The 19,302-nt window shown below is 36.2% G+C and overlaps 1 protein-coding gene and 2 long non-coding RNA genes across 3 annotated transcripts; 1 reads left to right on the top strand and 2 right to left on the bottom strand.

The window, feature by feature from the left end:
• The first annotated feature begins 296 nt into the window (after nucleotides 1-296).
• On the top strand, nucleotides 297-1,595 carry LOC103417952 (CBL-interacting serine/threonine-protein kinase 6-like). Its single transcript, NM_001328820.1, is given in 1 exon segment — nucleotides 297-1,595. A coding segment is annotated over 1 exon segment (1,299 nt).
• A 10,995-nt stretch (nucleotides 1,596-12,590) lies between these two features.
• LOC114827008 (uncharacterized) lies at nucleotides 12,591-15,775 on the bottom strand. The gene is made up of 4 exons (XR_011576085.1): nucleotides 15,645-15,775; nucleotides 15,389-15,514; nucleotides 14,731-14,770; nucleotides 12,591-12,999 (listed from the first exon to the last, which is right to left on the bottom strand). It is a non-coding gene; the product is annotated as an uncharacterized lncRNA (long non-coding RNA).
• Nucleotides 15,776-16,640: 865 nt separating this feature from the next.
• LOC139192160 (uncharacterized) lies at nucleotides 16,641-17,477 on the bottom strand. The gene is made up of 2 exons (XR_011576080.1): nucleotides 17,345-17,477; nucleotides 16,641-16,921 (listed from the first exon to the last, which is right to left on the bottom strand). It is a non-coding gene; the product is annotated as an uncharacterized lncRNA (long non-coding RNA).
• Between the last annotated feature and the right edge of the window lie 1,825 nt (nucleotides 17,478-19,302).

Here is a 19,302-nt window from a genome sequence, read left to right on the forward strand (position 1 = left end):
ATAACCTTAAAAGAGCTCAGCTGCCGCGAACGGTGTTGCTTTCGGAAACCCTAAATATTTGTCTCAGCAAGCTGAAGGTGGTTAGGGAATGCAGAGAGATGAGAGGAGCTTCGCTGCCCAAGCCTGAGCTTTCAGTACGTGCTAAACGCTGCATCGGCGGCAGGAATTGTCACCGGAAACACGTAGAGGACGGGTGATCCATTCGCCTCTCTTCTTGTTTTCCGCAGCGGTTACGTTTTTTCTCAGAGGACACACCTTTCGTGTATTTTTTTTTTTAAAGTTTGTTTTAGTTACCAATGGCCGAGCAGAAAGAAAGCGGCGGCAGCTCGTTGCTGCATGGCAAGTACGAGCTGGGCCGTCTTCTGGGTCACGGCACCTTCGCCAAGGTCTACCATGCCCGCCACCTGCAGAGCGGGAAGAACGTGGCTATGAAGGTTGTGGGGAAGGAGAAGGTGATTAAGGTGGGGATGATGGAGCAGATCAAAAGGGAGATCTCCGTCATGAGGATGGTGAAGCACCCCAACATCGTCGAGCTCCACGAGGTCATGGCGAGTAAGTCCAAGATCTACTTCGCCATGGATCTGGTCCGCGGCGGCGAGCTCTTCGCCAAAATCGCCAAGGGCCGGCTCAGGGAGGACGTTGCCAGAGTCTACTTCCAGCAGCTCATCTCCGCCATAGATTTCTGCCACAGCCGCGGCGTTTACCACCGGGATCTGAAGCCGGAGAACCTCCTCCTAGACCAGGACGGCAACTTGAAGGTCACCGACTTCGGGCTTAGCGCTTTTACCGAGCACTTGAAGCAGGACGGGCTCCTCCATACCACATGCGGCACGCCGGCGTACGTGGCTCCGGAGGTCATCGGAAAAAAAGGATACGACGGAGCCAAGGCGGATCTCTGGTCCTGCGGCGTCATCCTCTACGTGCTTCTCGCCGGGTTTTTGCCGTTTCAAGACGACAATCTCGTGGCCATGTACCGGAAGATTTACAGAGGAGATTTCAAATGCCCGCCGTGGTTCTCGTCTGAGGCCCGGAGACTCGTGACGAAGCTCCTCGACCCGAACCCGAGTACCCGAATCACCATTTCCAAGGTCATGGACTCCTCCTGGTTCAAGAAATCGATTCCCAAAGTCGTACTGACGAAACAGGAGCAGGAGTTCGACGAGCCGAGCGACAAGATCACGGCGAAGCAGACGGAGACGCTGAACGCGTTTCACATAATCTCGTTGTCGGAGGGGTTTGATCTGTCGCCGCTCTTCGAGGAGAAGAAGCGGGAGGAGAGGGAGGAGCTGCGGTTCGTGACAACGCTGTCGGCAAGCAGCGTGATTTCGAAGCTGGAGGAGGTGGCGGCGGCGGGGAAGTTCAGGATAAAGAAGAGCGACTCGATGGTGAGGCTGCAGGGGCAGGAGAGCGGGAGGAAGGGGAAGCTGGCGATAGCGGCGGAGATATTCGCCGTGACGCCGTCGTTTTTGGTGGTGGAGGTGAAGAAGGACAATGGTGATACGTTGGAGTACAACCAGTTCTGCAGCAAGGAGCTGCGGCCGGCGCTCAAGGACATCGTATGGACATCCCCCGTCGAGAATTCGACGGCGGCTTGATTGATTAAGATTTTAAGATTGTGATTAGTGTGGTTAATTATAATTAGTGTGGTTAATTGTTGGTGTTGTTTCCATTCATCAAGTTGGAATCGGAACCGGCCGGGCTGTCCCGTGATGTCCCTCTCTGGCGTTTTGATCTGTTTTTCATGATTCTCTTTGTGTTTGTGCTGTGAAAGGTGAAACTGTGAATTTATGTGAATATGTGCAGCTTAATTTCACATAAGCTTTTCCTTTTATTTATTTTCTTAGAAATGTGAATATTTACAAAGTGATTTCACATTGGTTTGCTAACCTATTTACATCATGACTCAATTAATCTTAATCTTAATTTAGGATTTGTTTGAGAGACCCCTTTTAATTTTTCGTTTCAATATAATACTCTTAACTATGTTCAGAATAAGAGAAATCTCAATGAGATTCTCAAAAGTTACGTTAAATTATAAGATGACAGAAAATTTATCGATTGTAGAACCAGCGTTTTTTAGATCATAAAAAAAGTTAGAATTTATGAGGAAGCATTTGATGTTACTTACTAATTTACTTTTACAAAGCAGTCTCAAACTAACATTTAGTTTTAAACACTTCAAAATATAGGTCGTTTTTGTATTTGGATGAGTCGAACTTGTCAAACAAAAAGTAAAAGTAAACATATCACCGCGAGATCGACTGGTCATGTGCTTATCTTATTTGGATCTTTTAAGAAAGAGCGATAATTGGCCAAGTAAAGTGATAACTTGAAATCTTGGTCATTATTTTCCCCTTATCTTATCTCAAATTTTGGGTCAATTAAAGCTGCTTTACACGCGAGCAGGCATTACTTTTCCCTCCCCTTGGTGGCAAATTCGGGTACGTGAGATGGATGATGAGTCATGAAAATCCCATTTTATTTTTCCCTCATCTGATAGGGTTTCGGTGGGGCTTGGTTATTGTATGATTGGTTTTTCCATCATTATCTTTTCGTCATCAACCATGTGCTCAATTATTGTCTTTGTCCTCCGATTTTTTTACTTAACACTTGCAAATTCTTACCGTTCGTCCTTTATAGTGAGAGATTTTTTAGTATATTCAAAATACGAGTATATACGTTATATGTTATTATATAAGTGGAATGATATTTGTAAAAAAAAAGCTTTTTCTCAACTTGTATAATAACATATAATATACATCTTGTGTTATGGATGCATTAAAAAATATCTCCTCTACAAGACATCAATCCATTTACAAGTTTTGTGTCAAATTGAAATTTATATTTAGGTTTCGTTGTAGTATTTGAAATTTTGACACAATTAGTGAGCACTCTGAATTGTTAAAACTCGTATTTGAGTTATGGTTCTAGTGTTTTCTTATCAAGACTCTTGGTATTCGTATTTGAGAATAATATAAGAAAACTCAAACCTACCATCACCGTTGGACTAAAATATAAAAAGACATGTTTTTTGCGCCTCGCATTTTATGCATTGCACTCCCCTGTTTTTTTTTTTTTTGGACATTTAGATTGAACATGTTGGAGTAAATATGTTTTTATTTAAAAAATATTTATTTTTTGGTTTATTACAAACATTAAATATAAAACGTAAACTGTTATTAAAGATGGGATTCCAGGATCGAGTCTATATACATAACTTTGTCCGTTGTGATTTGTACGGTTTGGTCTCGTCCGTTTTTGAATCTTCCTTTTAATTTCCTACGGTTTTGCATCTTCATAATAATTCCCTTGATTTCTGATCATTTAGCACCCCAACGTCTATTTTTTTATGTATATATATATATATATATATATAAATTGTTATGTAAGTCAGGAAATTTGCAGAAAGTGGATGAGGAAAAAGTTTTACTTATATTGATTTAAAAAGCAACATATCGGAAAGCTGTAAGTTCAAAGATTCTTCCGGTGTGCAAAGAAGAATTTTATCAGAAGAAGGTTATATGCTGTTTTATTTTGGGGACGACGTGATGTTTGTGAATTGCTTGCACACTTTGAGCAGAGCCGTAAAACGTCTTAAAGAGAACGACTTAGTCCGCGACTCATCCCAAGAATCATTTACTACTCAAGGCTTATACATTTTTCGGGTAACTTCGTTCCTTTATATTTCAGTTTACAACAGAACAAATTCAAAGTAAATTTAGGAACAAAAATTATAAATAAAAATGTGTAGAATGAGAAAAATGAATGTGCGGAACTCATTTCTCGCTCATTCATTAGTAATTTAGTAATGCCTCATTGTGAATCTTAATTTGTTGCTGTTTGATGGTTGATATGATACAACGTTATCCTTTACACTTGCCTTGTTTCATTTTGTGGTCCATTCAATTATGGATGCGAGGCTTCTCATATTAGGAACTAAAATTGATTGCTTGTCGTACACAACTTGGCATTTGATATAACAACTGTCCCATATGCTATGCTATCTCCATGCATGAAACAATGAGAGGTTCTTAAGCTTTTGTGTGGCCTTGATTTGTCCTTACTGTGCAAAACAGTGGGGGAAAAAAAAAACCCTGTTAACTAATTGGTTGAGAACTTGAGAGTCGAAACTTACGTACAATTGGAATGTTATTGGTGTTAACGCTAGGCCCTCGCATTATCGGGCGGCTAGTGGGACTGTCTAGCTTAATTAGTAAGACAAAGAGTACAGAGTAGCCAATTTGGATTCGCAAGATTCAAAGAGGCAGCAGCCACACGGGTCTAACATCCCATTCTCTAGATTTGCCCCGTCCATCTTCCACTCAGCATTATTTGCATTATTTTTCCTTCTTGTTGTGCAATAATTAGAATATGTTTTAAGAACAAACGATATTATCTACACTAAAAGGGTAGGGAAGTATGCAAGCCTTAGAAAATATAACATTTTCGGATTCATCTACTAATACTATAATTTAGTGGTATTTATCTTAATTTATAAATGAGAAGTTTTAAATTCGATTCTTATAAAGGACAATTTCACTGTATTAAAAAAAAATTCTCGAGTTTAAGGCTTCTTCTGTCACATATAGTATGCGACTCTCCGGTGACTTCTGCCATCATTCTTTTGTTCACTCAAACCATCACCCATCACTGATTGGAGATATTTTTCAATGTGTGGGGAGCTCAACCGATACACCAAGTGTTATAACACAAATGGTTGAAATTTTTATTTTTTTCTTTTTAAATACCTAACTACTTTTATTATGACACTTAATATACTAGGCGTATTCTCGACACTAAAAAATTTCCCCACTGATTTGAGTGGCAATCGGTACCTTGTTAACTCAAGTTTAATTATAATAATAATGAATGATTGACTCTAATCAAATGCACCGTCCCATGCGAATTATGTAAGCGTACCAGATTCAGCTCGTAATCATGTTTCTTTGATATTAAATTCGAAAATCAAGGAGAATATCCTTCTCCTATACAAGAAATTTTTAACTGTGGCAGAACATAAGTGGTACACCACATGTTTTGACCTGCTAATGCACACTACAAGTTAAGCAAGATTTATAATACTTAAACAGGTGGGGGCCCTGTTTGATTATGACTAATTACGAAGGCAACGTTGTTTGATTAGCATTCATAATACACAAGGCACTGGTTTTTAATTGTGACGGAACACAAATGGTACATCACATGTTTTAATCTGCCAATGCACACTACAAGTTAAGCAAGATTTATATTACTTAAACAGGTGGGGTCCCCTGTTTGATTACGACTAATTACGAAAGCAACGTTGTTTGATTAGTGTTCATAATACACAAGGCACTGGTTCAAGATTAATTATAATAACTCATTAATTAGTCTATGTATTAGAGACTAATTAGGTTACTGGCCTTGTTGTGCCGTTGAAATTGTACGAGTGGAATAATTTATCTTCCTACCACTTAGTAATACGGTTTACTAGTATTCTTCTTCACTTGTAAGTGAGAGGTTTTAAGTTCGATTATCGCCAAATGTGAGTTTGAACCAAATTATTGTTAGCGCATTGTTAGGCTAAGCTCACCCCCTTTCATTTAGTGTATATAATATTGTTTGTTAAAAAAAAAAATTATCTTCTCCACTTCTGTTTGTACATGTATACACCATATTCTATCCTTATCCCTGCCCTTAGCTAGGGTTTTGCCCTTTTGGTTGGTTTGCTTATATAGAGTTATCATTGTCCTCAGAAGTAGCTGAGCTAGCTTAGGTTGATATCTATTATTTTGGAGCAACTGAGATCCTCTCCAAAACTCATGCTCCATAGCCCACTAATTCAGTAATTCAGACCATTCAATTTAAATCATGCAGTCATTATTAGGTTATTCTCCTAGCCCACTTCACATTGGCTCTTTCTCCAACGCCCATCTCTCTCTCTCTCTCTCTCTCTCTCTCTCTCTCTCATCAACAGTTCAGATTACTCGGTCGGTCAATTTCGGAATATAAGATCCGAAGAGGATCTCGATCCATTTTGGAGGACCTTGGTGTCTTGCAGTGGAAAAGGTAACATTTCTTATGTTGGTTTAAGAGCTTTTGGACACCCTTTAATTTCTTACAAACTGTTTTAGGTGTAAATTCTACCGATGTGTTTTTAACAATTGCTAGCAAACATTAGTTTCACCACATAACTGTGACTAGGCTCCAAGGAAACGTGGTGGAATAGTAAGATCCAATTGTTCCACATTGGAAACTTAATCTATCTTGAACTACGTTAATATAATACGTTAGGTGATTTATAGCTAGAGGACCCAATTGTCTCTAACTATGGACCAATGTAGTTCGTCTATTGTTAGAGGACCCGACCAATTCTTTATCTCCCATCAGAAGAATAACATTTATTAGATAGGTTAAGGGCTATGGACGCTTCTCTTACAGACTGTTAAAGGGGCAAGTTTTACTCGTGCAATCGTGCTATTGGCAAAACCGAAACAGTTACGTTCTAGAATTTATATAGCCGACCATATTTAGTGGAATAAGACTGATTGTTGTTGGTGTAGTTTGTATTAAGAACTGGTATCAAACCCTAGTTTCATCATGCAATTAAGCCTAGACTCCTCAGAAGCGTGGTGGAATGTTACGGCCCAATTGTTCCGCACTGGAAAGCTTAGCACATGATATTGAGCTAGGTTGACCGTTAATTAGGTACATCATCGATGGGTCAATGTTAATGTTGGTATGAAATGACAACATATATCACTTCATATACCCTAGTTGTTATTATATCAATATCATGACCATGGATCAAGGTTAATCAAAAGAATAGGACTCAGGCAGTGTGTCTATGCTTCCATCCTTCGGCTTGGGGACCCAAGATTATATTAATGAGAACTTTAACGAAAAGCACCCAGTACTGTTCACTTTAACGAAAAACCATATTTTTACACTAAAAAGTCAATCATGGTACTATTCACTTTACCCTTTATTTTGTCCTTATCATTAAAACTCAAAGTTTTCAAGCCATTTTCATTAGTTTTCCTTATATTATTAGGAATGTTGCCTTCTGTCATATCAGCATCACAACCCTAATACGTAGGCTAATTAGTTTTTATTCACAGCAAAACAACCCTTGTTTTTATTTTTTATTTTTTGGGGAAAATTGTCTTTCTGTCCAGTAGGCTTAGCAGACGGGTTGTCTTTGTCATGTTCGTGTCATTTTCATCTCATGCTCGTTAACTTGACGGATCGTGTTGTGTCAAATCCGTTATTTTAACGGGTTCTTAACAGGTAAACTGATAACGACCTGATTAATTAACAAGTCGTGATGGGTTATAACAGGTTATGCAAGAAATTGTCATGTCTAACATCTAGATTTGGCAAACAGTATCTTATCGGTTCTTAACCGAGTGACCCGATTTGTTATCGGGTTCTTAATAGTGACCTAATAACGACCCGACTAATCAACAAGTTGAACATTAATTTGTTAACTTGTATAATAACATATGACATATTTCATGTGTTCTAGACACATTGAAAAATCTCTTCTCTATAAGACATCAGTCCATTTACAAGTTTTGTGTCAAATTGAAATTTATATTTAGATTTCTTTATAGTATTTGAAATTTTGACACAAACAGTGAGCACTCTGAATTGTTAAAACTCCTATTTGAGTAATGGTTCCAATGTTTTCTTCTCAAGACTCTTGGTATTCGTATTTGAGAATAATATAAGAAAACTCAAACCTACCATCACCGTTGGATTAATATATAAGGAAATTGTTATTAGCACTTCAAAAATCTCATTTGACACTTCTCACAAGTGTATTTTTCTTTCTAAATATAAAAAGTTTGGAGTGTCAAATGAGATTTTTGGAGTGTCAATAACAATTCTCAAATATAAAAAGGCATGTTTTTTGCGCCTCGCATTTTATGCATTGCACTCCCATGTTTATTTTGGGCATTTAGATTGAACAAATTCAAAGCAAATTTAGGAACAAAAATCATAAATAAAAGTGTGTAGAATGAGAAAAATAAGTGTGCGGAACTCATTTCTCGCTCATTCATTAGTAATTTAGTAATGCCTCATTGTTAATCTTAATTTGTTGCTGTTTGATGGTTGATATCCTTGATACTTGCCTTGTTTCATTTTGTGGTCCATTCAATTATGGATGCAAAGGCTGCTCATAGTAGGAACTAAAATTGATTGATTGTGGTTCACAACTTGGCATTTGATATAACAACTGTCCCATATGCTATGCTATCTCCAAGCATGAAACAATGAGAGGTTCTTAAGCTTTTGTGTGGCGTTGATTTGTCCTTACTGTGCAAAACACTGGGAAAAATAAAACCTGTTAAGTAATTGGTTGAGAACTTGAGAGTCTCGAAACTTACATACAATTGGAATGTTATTGGTGATAACGCTAGGACCTCGCATTATCGGGCAGCTAGTGGGACTATCTAGCTTAATTAGTAAGACAAAGAGTACAGAGTAGCCAATTTGGATTCGCAAGATTCAAAGAGGCAGCAGCCACACGGGGTCTAACATCCCATTCTCTAGATTTGCCCCGTCCATCTTCCACTCAGCATTATTTGCATTATTTGTTCTTCTTGTTGTGCAATAATTAGAATATGTTTTAAAAACAAACGATATTATCTACATTAAAATGGTAGAGAAGTGTGCAAGCCTCATAAAATATAACATTATCGGATTCATCTACTAAGATTATAGTTTAATGGTATTTATCTTTATTTATAAATGAAAAGTCTTAAATTTGATTCTTATAAATGACAATTTCGCTACCTTATTATGTAGTTGATCCTTTGTGTGGCCAGGTCTTCACCACCAATATCGCCGTATCCAAAAATATTCTCGAGTTTAAGGCTTCTTCTGTCACATATAGTATGTGACTTCTCCGGTGACTTCTGCCATCATTCTTTTGTTCATTCTAACCATCACCCATCACTGATTGGAGATATTTTTCAGTGTGTGGGGAACTCAATCGGTACACAAAGAGTATGATAACACAAGTGGTTGAATTTTTTTTTCTTCAAACACCTAATTACTTGTATTATGACACTTAATATACCGGACGTATTTTCGACACTAAAAAATTTCTTCAGTGATTTGAGTGGCAATCGGTAGCTTGTTAACTCAAGTTTAATTATAATAATAATTAATGATTGACTCTAATGCGAATTATATAAGGAAAACTAATGAAAAATGTTTGGAAATTTTGAGTTTTAACGATAAAAACAAAATAAAGGGTAATGTGAATAGTACCAAGATTGACTTTTTAGTTTAAAAATATGATTTTTTGTTAAAATAAAAAGTACCGGAAACTTTTCGTTAAAGTTCTCAATTATATAAGCGTACCAGATTCAGCTCGTAATCATGTTTCTTTGATATTAAATTCCAAAATGAATGAGAATATCCTTCTCCTTTACCTAAAAAGACACAATTAAACAGGTGGGGGCCCCTGTTTGATTACGACTAATTACGAAAGCAACGTTGTTTGATTAGTGTTCATAATACACAAGGCGCTTGTTCATGATTAATTATAATAACTCATTAATTTTTTTTTTGTAAGACATTATAATAACTCATTAATTAGTCTACGTATTAGAGACTAAAGTCATCTCCAACCGAAGGGTCCAGAGGACCGAAAATGGTCCTAAAATCATTCCAACCAAGGGTCAGGCCAAATAGCTTGTGGGCCCCACTGGACAAAAAATGGCCAAAAGGCCGACCAGTTGGCCCCGAGCCGGGCTGGAATTCAAAAAGCAACAATCCGTTATTTTTTTTTTACAAAATTTGTTTAATAATAGGCCCAAAAAATATGTTTGGGTGTTCTTTTTATAGGTTTTAGAGCTTACTCAAATCCCTCCCACAACCGATGTGGGACTCTCCCACCCACTTCCCTTTTTTTTTTATACTCTAAATAAAACCTCTCACATTTGACTTGAAATATATAAGTTGTATTTTTTAATTTGTTGTAGTTTTTAAATTTAAGTTGTATTTTTACAATTTTAGTTGTAATTTTTAAATTTAAGTTGTATTTTTAAAATTTTAGTTGTAATTTTTAAATTTAAGTTGTTTTAGTTTTTTAATTTAAATAATAAATTATGTTTGACCTTATAACCCTTGGTTGGAGATGATTTTTAATGACAGGGCTAAAACGAGCCCTATGGCCCTTTGACCCTCGGTTGTAGATGGTAAGAAATATGGCATTGCACTGTTCATTAAAATATTAATTTCTTGGAGGGCTAGAGAGCTAAAAATGAGCCTTCTGGCCAACCTTCGGTTGGAGATGACCTATTTAGGTTATTGGCCTTGTTGTGCTGTTGAAATCGTATGAGTGGAATAATTTATCTTTCTGCCACTTAGTAATATGGTCTAATGGTATTCCTCTTCACTTATAAGTGAGAGGTCTTATGTTCGATTATCGCCAAAAGTGAATTTGAACCAAATTATTGCTAGCGCTTGTGAGGCTAAGCAAAGCCCTTATCCTTTAGTATAGATAATATCGCTTGTCAAAAAATAAAAAAATTATTTTCTCTACTTCTGTTTGTACATGTATACACCATATTCTATCCTTATCCCTGCCCATAGCTAGGGTTTTGCCCTTTTTGTTGGGAACTAGGATTCTCTTCCCCCTTCTTTCCATCCCATTCCATCCCCTCCTTTCACATTCTTTATTTTGTCTTTCTCTTTCTATAAAAAAGTAATATAAGATGTTGACGTGGCTTAACCGTGACCATTCATATAGGAGGGGAGGGAAGAGGAGGGAAAAAAAAAAGGGAGATAATCCTACTCCTTTGGTTGGTTTGCTTAGACAAAGTTGTCATTGTCCTAAGAAGTAGTTGAGCTATAGCTTAGTTTGATATCTATTATTTTGAAGCAACTGAGATCCTCTCCATATCTCATGCTTCATAGTCCACTAACTCAGTAATTCAGACCATTCAATTTAAATCATGCAGTCCTTATTAGGTCATTCTCCTAACCCACTTCACATAGGCTCTCTCTCCAATGCCCATATATCTCTCTCTCATCAACAGTTCAGATTATTTGGTCGGTCAATTTCGAAATATGAGATCCGAAGAGGATCTCGATCCATTTTGGAGGACCTTGGTGTCTCGCAGTGGAAAAAGTAACATTTCTTATGTTGGTTTAAGAGCTTTTGGACACCCTTTAATTTCTTACAAACTGTTTTAGGTGTAAATTCTACCGATGTGTTTTTAAAAATTGCTAGCAAACATTAGTTTCACCACATAACTGTGACTAGGCTCCAAGGAAACGTGGTGGAATAGTAAGATCCAATTGTTCCACATTGGAAACTTAATCTATCTTGAACTAGATTAATATAATATGTTAGGTGATTTAGTTAGAGGACCCAATTGTCTCTAACTAGCTATGGACCAATGTAGTTCGTCTATTGTTAGAGGACCCGACCAATTCTTTATCTCCCATCAGAAGAATAACATTTATTAGATAGGTTAAGGGCTATGGACGCTTCTCTTACAGACTGTTGAAGGGGCAAGTTTTACTCGTGCAGTCGTGCTATTGGCAAAACTGAAACAGTTACGTTTTAGAATTCATACAGCCGACCATATTTAGTGGAATAAGACTGATTGTTGTTGGTGTAGTTTGTATTAAGAACTGGTATCAAACCCTAGTTTCATCATGCAATTAAGCCTAGACTCCTCAGAAGCGTGGTGGAATGTCACGGCCCAATTGTTCCGCACTGGAAAGCTTAGCACATGATATTGAGCTATGTTGACCGTTAATTAGGTACATCATCCATCGATGGGTCAATGTTAATGTTGGTATGAAATGACAACATATATCACTTCATATACCCTAGTTGTTATTATATCAATATCATGACCATGGATCAAGGTTAATCAAAAGAATAAGACCCAGGCAGTGTGTCTATGCTTCCATCCTTCGCCTTGGGGACCCAAGATTATATTATTAGGAAAGTTGCCTTTGCCATATCAGCATCACAATCCTAATACGTAGGCTAATTAGTTTTTATTCACAGCAAAACAACCCTTGTTTTTTTTGGGGAAAATTGTCTTTCTGTCTAGTAGGCTTACCAAATGGCTTGTCTTTATCATGTTCGTGTCGTTTTCATATCTACTCGTTAATTTAACGGATCATGTTGTGTCAAACCTGTAATCTTAACGGGTTCTTAACAGGTAAACCGATAACGACCTGATTCGTTAATGAGTCTTGATGGGTTATAACGGATTATGCAAAAAATTATCATGGGGTTCTTAATGGTGACCTGATAACGACCCGACTCATCAACGGGTTAAACATTAATTTGTTATTTTCATGTTCTTTCATGTAGAATTAACAGGTCGTGCAAAAAATTGTCAGTCATATTTTGTTCATACAAGGCACATGGTTTTCAGGATTCATGAGGGAAGTTGCTATATAATCTAAAAATAAAATCTCAAAAAATTCATTTGCTTTAAAAATATATAAAATACGAGCTGCACATAAATTGTTGGAAGAATAACTCATAAACTACCAGGAACTATGTAGTAGTATAAATCATGTTTGACAGAAAAACTAATCATTCTTCGAAACAATAGTAGAGGTAATTAAACTAATCAATTTGCAATTATATTGAGACACATTAAGATTATTTATTTGTAATTGTCAAATACATGAACAAATGGACTCAAAAATATCAAAGAAATAAAAGGAAACTGATCGTCACACATCGATTTTTAAAGAGAAATAAACAGTGGCGGCAATGTGAAGGTGAACAATGGCATAGTGGTAAATCAATTTTATTAGCGGGTCAATTATTATCTTACATGGCACTTTATTTGAATTTCTTTTGGACGTTTACTTATTGGTGGATTTTTATTAGGAAATAATAAATGTACGAGTCTATCCCTAAGGAATCCTAACATGAATCATATGTTATTGGACTTTATCAAGCCCTTAACAAGTGTACCGGATTCTAACGCCACCACAAAAGCAAGAGGCTTTATTTGTTTGTTGCTGAAAGAAATTCAAAAAAACCCATAAGGATGTATTCAATTGAGAATTTGAGAGATTTATAAATTTTTATAGAGTTTAATTGATTTGTAGATATTTCATATAAAATTTTGATTCAATTCCCTCAAAATTTTATAGGAGATTTGAGAATGCTTAAAATACACTATGAAATTTCTCCAATTCTTTAAAATCAATTTCTAATTGAATACACCTGAAATGTTATAAACTTCTTTAAAATCCTAATTGAATACACCGATGGGGTTGGGAGCGCCGAGGCAATCAATAGAGCTGGGAGCGCCGAGGCAATCAATAGAGCTGGGAGCATCGAGGAAACTGATGGGGCTGGGAGAGAGCTGGATGGTTCTTCGGAGCCGTCTAGCAGGGAAGAATTTGCCCGGCTTCTTGAGAGAGCTAAATCGTTCTTTGGAGCTGTCTAGCAGTGAAGAATTTGCCCAGTTTCTTGAGAGATAACTGGATGGTTCTTCGGAGCCATCTAGCAGTGAAGAATTTGCCCGTCTTCTTGAGAGAGAGAGCTGGATGGTTCTTTGGTGCCGTCTAGCAGTGAAGAATTTGCCCGGCTTATTGAGATTGATACTGAAAGGTACTTATTCTGGCTTCTTTATAAAGTATGAATTTCGGTTGTTAGAGGACTCATTGTCATATGATTTACCCTGCAGTGCAAAGAAATTGCTGAGCCATAATAAGTTTTACTTGTTCGTCGATCTTGATTACACACTGCTTAATTCCACTGATCTGAATCAAATGATAGTTGGAGAGGAATACTTACGTAGCCAAACATATAGTACTAGTTTGATTAGATTTTGTTTATTGTAATTCTTTGAATGTGTTGTCATGAATACATGTCTATGCATGCTCTAATGTTTTTGTCCAATTACTTACATCATCTAACTTTGCTTATGATACTTATATCATCTATCATCTAACTTCGCTTATAAGTATCATAAGCAAAGTTAGATGATGTAAGTAATTGGGCAAAAACATTAGAGCTTGCATAGGCATGTAATCATGATAAGACAATCAAAGAATTACAATGAACAAAATCTAATCAAACTAGTTTTATGTCAGAAACATTGCTACCGAAACTAATGCAACTAACTTTGTAACTGATCCAAAGAACAGACTATCTGTTTGGCTACGTAATTATTCCTCTCCAACTGTCATTTGATTTAGATAAGTGGAATTAAGTAGTGTGTAATATAGATCGACAACCAAGTAAAGCTTATAATGGCTCAACAATTTCTTTGTATTGCAGGGTAAATCATATGACAATGAGTCATCTAACAACCGAAATTCATACTTTATAAAGAAGTACCTTTCAGCATCAATCTCAATAAGCCGGGTTAATTCTTCACTGCTAGACGACACCAAAGAACCATCTAGCTCTCTCAAGAAGACGGGCAAATTCTTCATTGCTAGATGGCTCCGAAGAACCATCCAGTTCTCTCTCAAGAAGACAGGCAAATTCTTCACTGCTAGACAGCTTCGAAGAACAATTTAGCTCTCTCAAGAAGCCAGGCAAAATCTTCACTGCTAGACGGCTCCGAAGAACCATCCAGCTCTCTCCCAGCCCCATCAGTTGTCTTGATGCTCCCAGCCCCATCGGTTGCCTCAGTGCTCCCAACCCCAGCCTTGGGCCTCTTTGTACTGCATGGTAACACAACATAAATAAATAAACAAATTAACCTATGGTATATTAAGAGAAGAATTAAGCACCTCATAACTTCATCCAGCGAGGAATCCAAAGAGCCAGAATCTAGGGCGGCAAGACACAATAAAAAAAGGGTAATTAATTCAAAACGAAAATTTAAAGAACAACACAGGTAAAAAAAAAGTAATTAAATCAAGCAAACGAAACCCAATAAAAAATCTCTCAAAGCACAAAATAAAAGAGAAATTGGCAATAAAATTGGAGCCATGAACATATTGATATTCAGATTGGTAGAGGAAAAAAAAAACATGGAATATGTCACTTCCAATACTAAGATTCTAGGAAGCACAAAACCCATCAAGTACCAGAGAAAACGAGGATCAAACACTCGTTACAAAGTGATGGATACATCTAATCAAGAACAGTGTGCGTGGGCATGGATAGAAATATTGCAGAAAAGCAAGACCAGACCTACTCAAATACCATGTTAAGATAGAGATGAGTAAAAACAGGAAACGAACTAAGACAAAGATACCTGAAAGGGCTAAATGCATGTTAACACGTCTGGGAACATTACAGAAACCCGAACTTATTTTAAAAGTCACACACAGGTCCATATTGTAATATGAGAACAATAATTCTCAAAAACACAAAAACAATGCTTTAACTAGTGCATACATTACTCTATAAAAACTTGACAAACAAGGGAAAAGAAGCTCAAACCTGGGAAATTCAATCAGAGGGATTTTCCAAGACATACTCGAGCCATTTATACCAGACTAATTAAAGACAATTAAGTCATTTAGTTAGATGCGGGTCAGGCCAGTTGGCTACCCTAAGTATGAATCGCTGTTATAGTAGATTAAAGTAGTTTAGAATATCCCCTTGCCAAAAGTTATGTAACAAGGCCAAAATGTCGGAAAAGTTGGACTAAAGAAAATGTTATATTTGAGCCTAAAAATGAGAAGCAAGGACTCACCAATGCACCGGAGAGTTAGGCCATCTTCAACGCACTAGATGTAAATCAAAACATCTCCAATCCACCTGATACTTAACACTTGTATATAAGTTTTCAGCTAAAGTGAGACCCGATGTTATTCGACCAAGAAAATAAAGATGAGGTTTGACTCCAACCATCTCTAATACACATACCCAAATTGTTAAAACCCACATTGAGAGTTTTGACTTTAATGTTTTCCCTACTAATGCACATACCTTAATTGTTAAAACTGAAATTTGAGTTTGACACAATGTTTTCTACTCCAATGCATAGACCCAAATCATAACAATGTGCATTGAAAGGAAAACCAAAAAACTCAAACCAAAAAGTATGGCTAGTTTGGTATGGGATACCGAACCGAAACAAGTATCCCGAATCCCAAACTGAAATTTTTCGAGACAGAAATTTTGAAGACCAATCCCAAACCAAATTTTCAAGAATCCCGAAATATTTTCAGGATTTTGAGATAAATCGGGAATTCCAAATTGAAATATGAAAACATGAACGAAGATGCCCAAATTAAAGCTTGCAAACAGCGAACATGCCTTGCTCGCACCCGAGCCTGAACTCTAACTAAAGCTTGCATACAGCGAAGAGTTATTGCAGAAAGGTCAATGAATCAAAGTATCAAACTACATGGAGAAACACAAATTGCAGCTGCTGTCATTAAAGTACAAACTATTGAAGAAAAGTGCTAGATTCAATGAAGATTGCAGAACACAAACCCTTACGCAAAAAGCTTTCTGAAATTTCAAACGAAATTGAAAACCCCCAAATCCAAAACCCTAGAATTCAAATGCCCAAATAAAAAATGAATTGAAGCCATAAACAGACTGTACCACATCAAGATTACCAGATGAAGACAAGAATATTACCTTAATGAAGAGAGAAGTAGAAGGAAGCAGTAGGGCTGGGTTCGGTTTGAAACGGTTCGGTTTTTTGCTAAAACCGAAACCAAACCGAAATTTCGGTTCGGTTCGATTCGGTCCGATTTTTTTTCGGTTTTTTTCTTTTCGGTTTTTTTCGGTTTTGATTTTTTTCGGTTCGGTTTCGGTTTTTTTTTCGATTTTTTCATGATTTTTTTTTTTAATATCTGGAGCTTGAAGCACATTTTTTTTCTGCATTCGGCTGCAAATTTACCCTTTCTCTCCATTAACCCTCGTCGAAACAGTAACGATTTGAGGCATGCAACAACTGTTTCTTGTTCCTGTGATCTGAGGAGGAAAAGGATTTCATCCACCCAACTTCAGTGCCCACTGCAAAACGAAAAGATTAAAACTTTAGTCACAAAAAATCCACCGAAAAATATAAAGATTACAAAAATAATTGGAAACATTACCCAGAAAAAAAATTGAACTTCAAACGGAATTTAAAAATCAACATTGACATAAAAAAAATTATCAAAAACAAACAAAAAAGGTCAATTGAGAAAGGAGTATGCAAAAATGAAGAAAAGAATTGCGAAAAAAGGGGATAAGCAAATATAGATATCAAGGTAGAAAAAAAGAAAGGGAAAGAAATGGGTGAGACTCTCACAACACAAAAATCAAACAAATCTACAATACAAAACAAAACAATAACCCATAAATTTACACCAAAATTTCAGATTCCCTCCATGGAATTTACTCTAAAAAAACCCATAAATCGACAAAATAAATAAGAGAGATTGGAGATCTTACCCTGGAGTGAGAAGATCGAGAAACGGAGAGAGAAGAATGGAGAAATTTGGACAAGAAGGGAGTCTGGAGGCGCAGGGCAGAGAGAGAGAGAAGAGGGGAATGAAAAAAGAAAAGGTTGGCTGCTACTACTAGTGGCTAGGGTTTTGTTGATTTCTAATTGCACAAAAGGCTATAGATTTATATCTTTATAAATAGTTTAGTTATACAACTATAACAAAACAATACCAATTGCCATGTTGGTTTCGTTGAAACCTCTCAACAGGAGTGCACGGGTTCAAACCCACATGCCTCCAGAACTTTAGAGATTTTTTTATTTTTTATAATTAAAATATTATAAAAAAAATAATTAAATATATATTCGGTTCGGTTTTTTTCGGTTTTCGGTTTTTTGAACCCACCCCTAGGAAGCAGAGGTGGCTGTATTGATTATCGAATGCAGAGGAAGTTGTCAAATGCAAAAATACATTAAATTGTTCTTTTTCGTATCTTTACTAATTAATAAAATACTCATTGTTAATCAAAATTCTATAAAATTATCAGTTTAACTCTTTAATTAAAACATAACATGAATAAAAAATATGGGATATAAATATAATTTTACACAACCAAATCTACCAATCTGAACCCTTAAACTTTGGTTAAACGACTACAAACAGAAACTCCTTTAAAGTTATAATAGAAGCAAAATTTTCTTTATTCTACCACAATGTTGTTCAAATCACTGAAACCAAAAGCAAACTAAAAAATTTCAGTCCTTTTAGTTCGGTTTGGTTTATTACAATTCAGTTTGGTTTTTTCTTATTCTTTTATTTTTCTTTTTAGTTTTCAATTTTTTGAGCCCATTTTCCATTAGAAAAGGGGAACTTTAACGAAAAGCACCCGGTACTGTTCATTTTAACGAAAAACCACATTTTTATACTAAAAAGTCAATCATGGTACTATTCACTTTACCCTTTATTTTGTTCTTATCATTAAACCTCAAAGTTTTTAAACCCTTTTCATTAGTTTTCCTTTAGAAAAGACCCGCCATTTGTTCCAAATATTATCTTTACTAATTAACAAAACTCATTCTCAACCAAAATTCTATAAAATTACCAGTTTAATCCTCTAATTAAAACAGAACATGAATAAAAAATATGAGACAAAAATGTAATTTCACACAACCAAATTTTGCTGTATTTTTTTTTCAAAACCTCACCTACATGTAATCATAACATATCTCTAATTTTAAAAAAAAAATCCCACTCCTACATTCTCTATTACTCTCTTCTATTTCAAAAACAAAAATAAAAAGTTTTCTCACACACTGTGTGCCCATATGCTAGTTGTTAGAATATAATAATAATTTGAAAGGAGTACGTTGCATTGAGAAACATTTGAAAGGAGTACGTTGCATTGAGAAACATACTTATGGGCATGTTAGTCGGATAAAATTCAACCAATATGGCATGCTTGCTTGACTGGATTAGAACTGTGATTGCGCTATTTAACACCAATCCCAGTCTAGAACAAATATGTGGGTTTAAAGAACAACCAGAGTTGATTTCAGAGATGTGGTCCACTGGTCAGCCAGGAAAGAAGAGGAAGAAGGCTTAGAGATCGGGTTGTTTCAGTTTCAATATTTGATTAAGTATGTAGGTTATTTCAATTTCGAGTATAAAACTGTTGTTCTGTAATCAGTTTGAGAGTTTTATACTAGAAACTGAAACAACCTACATACGTCAATCAAATACTGAAACTGAAACAATCCGATCTCTAAGCCTTCTCCCTCTTCTTCCCTGGCTCAGTGCCTAAAAATATTCTTTTGCTCCCCGATAAAACCCCTGATGGACGAATAATATATTTAAGAAACTTTTTTTTGTAAAAAATTAAAAAACTGTTTAATTGAGAACTTATGTAGTCATGGAACGAACCAAATGAGAGAAGCACACTTTCTTCTTCTCCCCAAAACCAAAATG

Source organism: Malus domestica, chromosome 02 (genome assembly GCF_042453785.1).
Source record: "Malus domestica chromosome 02, GDT2T_hap1".
Classification (NCBI taxonomy): domain Eukaryota; kingdom Viridiplantae; phylum Streptophyta; class Magnoliopsida; order Rosales; family Rosaceae; genus Malus; species Malus domestica.